The sequence below is a fragment of the Musa acuminata genome, chromosome BXJ2-4 (assembly GCF_036884655.1).
Source record: "Musa acuminata AAA Group cultivar baxijiao chromosome BXJ2-4, Cavendish_Baxijiao_AAA, whole genome shotgun sequence".
NCBI classification, from domain to species: domain Eukaryota; kingdom Viridiplantae; phylum Streptophyta; class Magnoliopsida; order Zingiberales; family Musaceae; genus Musa; species Musa acuminata.
Genome location: NC_088341.1, coordinates 20,302,259 through 20,305,171, shown reverse-complemented (window position 1 = coordinate 20,305,171; position 2,913 = coordinate 20,302,259). Strand labels below are relative to the sequence as shown.

The 2,913-nt window shown below is 46.0% G+C and overlaps 1 protein-coding gene across 1 annotated transcript; it reads right to left on the bottom strand.

Moving 5' to 3' along the window:
- Positions 1 to 397: 397 nt before the first annotated feature.
- Positions 398 to 2,050, bottom strand: LOC103973450 (uncharacterized). Its single transcript, XM_009388015.3, has 2 exons — positions 1,833 to 2,050; positions 398 to 1,354 (listed from the first exon to the last, which is right to left on the bottom strand). Exons 1-2 carry the CDS (start codon positions 1,986 to 1,988, stop codon positions 881 to 883), a joined length of 630 nt encoding a protein of 209 aa, XP_009386290.1. The 5' UTR covers positions 1,989 to 2,050; the 3' UTR covers positions 398 to 880.
- Between the last annotated feature and the right edge of the window lie 863 nt (positions 2,051 to 2,913).

The window sequence follows — 2,913 nt, the reverse complement described above, 5'->3', positions numbered from 1 at the left end:
TATAGGCTTCCCAGTGGCAGATCGATGTAGAGAACTGTAAGCAATCAGATCATCCTTCGCAACGTTTGTTCTCGATCTGATGGCTTAAAAGAAGTCAACAAAAAATCCATATCTCGGAGGCACAAAAGACATGATTGGATAGACATATACACCAAAGCACAATTGACTGAGAGATTGAATCAATTAAGTCCCCAGCATATCAACAATGATTTACTGGATCATTTGTTTATTTCTGCAATCATATACATGAAAATTATCTCCCGAGAAAGAGAACACTGTCATCTTAATTGTTCTTATTATTATCCTAATGGATGCTCCACGTGCAACAGCTATAATTGCGTCGCATTGAATGTGCGAGATGGAGACTGCTCATTAATTGTCGATGAGAGGAAGCAGATAAAGCAAACCATTAATTGCGAGTATAATCAATACTAATAATGATTACTTACACAGTGTCTGTATGAAGATAACATGCTATGCATGTTATTGATGTGTCTGACCAACAAATAGTAGGCAGGATAAGAACCCTTCAGGCCTGGCAAGTGTCCAGCTTGCCAAGTATGACACTATGCTGACACTGCTACAGTGTCATTTACTGTTACTGCTTCCACTGCACCTCAGGTCGATGCATGTCACAGAGAGTTGATGCCCACAGAACACCAGAATAATTATTGCCTGCACCAGCATGCACCACCAACCATTCGTGGAAAAAGAAAGAGAGAGAAGACAAAGAAGATTAAGAAATGGCTATGTTGTCTCTGTTGTTTTCTGCTTGTATTGATCCGCTCGGGCATTGAATCAGCTTCAATCTCTTGCTCGCCCTTGCCTTCTTACTCCATCGCCAGTTGCTCATCAATGTGATGTACAGGTTTGCCGTGTGTTAATGTGTATCGTGATTCCCAGGTTGAAGGGAGAAATTGAGGTCGATGCATGGCTTCTTTCTGGGGCCGTTGACCGGCACGTGCGCCGTGCACCTGGGGCACCGCGGGTCCACCGTGGAGATGAGCACGTAGAGGAGGCACACCGGGCATGCCGCCACCGCCATAACCCGCCCGCCCGTGTCCTCGGCCTGCCGCTTGGTAGATGAGGAGGTGAACGGCGGGGAAGGGGAGAAGCCGTCGGGCCGGGGGAAGAGGGGCTCGGTGGTGGCGACGAGGCGCGACTCCCGTTCCAGCGCGGACTTGACCTTCTCCAGGGTGCAGACGCTCTGGTACTCGACGTGGACGGCGGAGGTCGCCGCCTCCAGCTTGAGGCCGAGGGAGGCCATGGAGGGCGACGGCGGGGAGAGGTTGAGGTCGTGCAGATTGCGTGTGGCAGGACTGCGCTCGCGCTGTTGGAGGTACGTCTTCCCCGACTGCAACCATGGAAATCGGGGTGTTTCTTAGTCGAACTGAAGCAAGAACGACGCAAAAGCTCATCTTTTGAGCCGAGAAATGATCCAAACCAACGATTTCTACATTGGTATTTGGGGAAATTTTGATTCTTGGCAAGGAAACCAGAGATTACCTTTTCCTTTTCCCCACGAAAAGGAAACAGAGGAGTAGACAAAGGGAACGAGGATTTCGAGCGGGTGCAAAGGTTGGTGATCCGAGAATCAAGATCTTCGCGCCGCAGAGATCGAGGGTTTACTACCGGAGTGTTCGAAAAGCCAATCAAGAACGAGATTCGAATGACCGACGCAAAGGTTCGCAATTGATTCTCAAGAACAATTCAAATCCCGGCAAATTGCCTCGATCAACAAGAAAGACCAGATTTTCAGGTACCGTAAGAGGAGGTCGACCGGTCCCAGTCGCAAGGAAGCGAGATGGATAGAGCTATGAACAACGACATACCGAGAGATCGAGGCGACTCTCCCCGGCGGTCGGGACCTGAAGCTCGAGACCCACCTCCCCGCCGAGCAGGTCACGCGTGACGAGCTCCCTCTCGCCCTCCCCTTCCTCCTTGCATCCCGCCAGCGTCCGCGCCGAGGAGCTCACCTCTGCGGCCATCTCCACCACCTAAAACATTAGGCTGCCCTTTTGGTCTCCGACTCCCGAAATAAGAATATAACAGAGGCAAATAATAACTATAGTGAAGACAACTTCAAAGAAATACATTAATTTTATTGGCACCATCTAAATAATTTTTATGGAAAATAGAGAATAAAATAATATGTATTTCTGAAAATTTCCAAAACTATCAAACCTACAATATAGAATAATATATCAAATAATCTGAAAAATCATACCACAAATACAACTAGTTAGATTTATGTTATGAGAAGAAGTTGACGTCCTGATCAACTCGATATGGTCCAGGCCTATATGGACAAGGTTGTCTGGGTGTCTCCGAGATGAAAATACTGAATCTTCGAGGTACCACTTACATGAAGATCGAAGTCGAGAGAGATCTCTAGACTCGATTTCTTCAATGCACCACCAAGATACTTGGTAGTTTGTCTTCCCAAGTACCTTTCACTCCAACAATCTACTTTTTTAACCCTTTTAGAATGACTTGGTTGATGACCTAGGTGAGACAATTGGTCTAAGGATAAATTATCGAGCTAAACTTTAGTTGAACTTCGTAGGATTGACAAATCATTGAGCTTTGTATTATTAAATTGAGTTTTGTTGTCGGAGTTGAACTTCGAAGGATTGACAACTCCGAACTTTTGGCGTACGTCCTCTCCTTCGGCATATTGCCCGATCCATTGACACATTTGTTGAATCTTAGATTTTGATGATTAAATTAATTGATGAATTAATGACCTAATCCATATGTTGAGAAAAGTGATGCAGGATTAACTACGATCATGAAAAGGCAAAACAATTAAAGAAGAATTGAATGTTGGGCCGGAGTCAAAGATCAGGCATCGGATCGGAAGAATCATGGGAAACACTGAAAGTTCGGATGATGCATTGAAAGTTCGCTGAG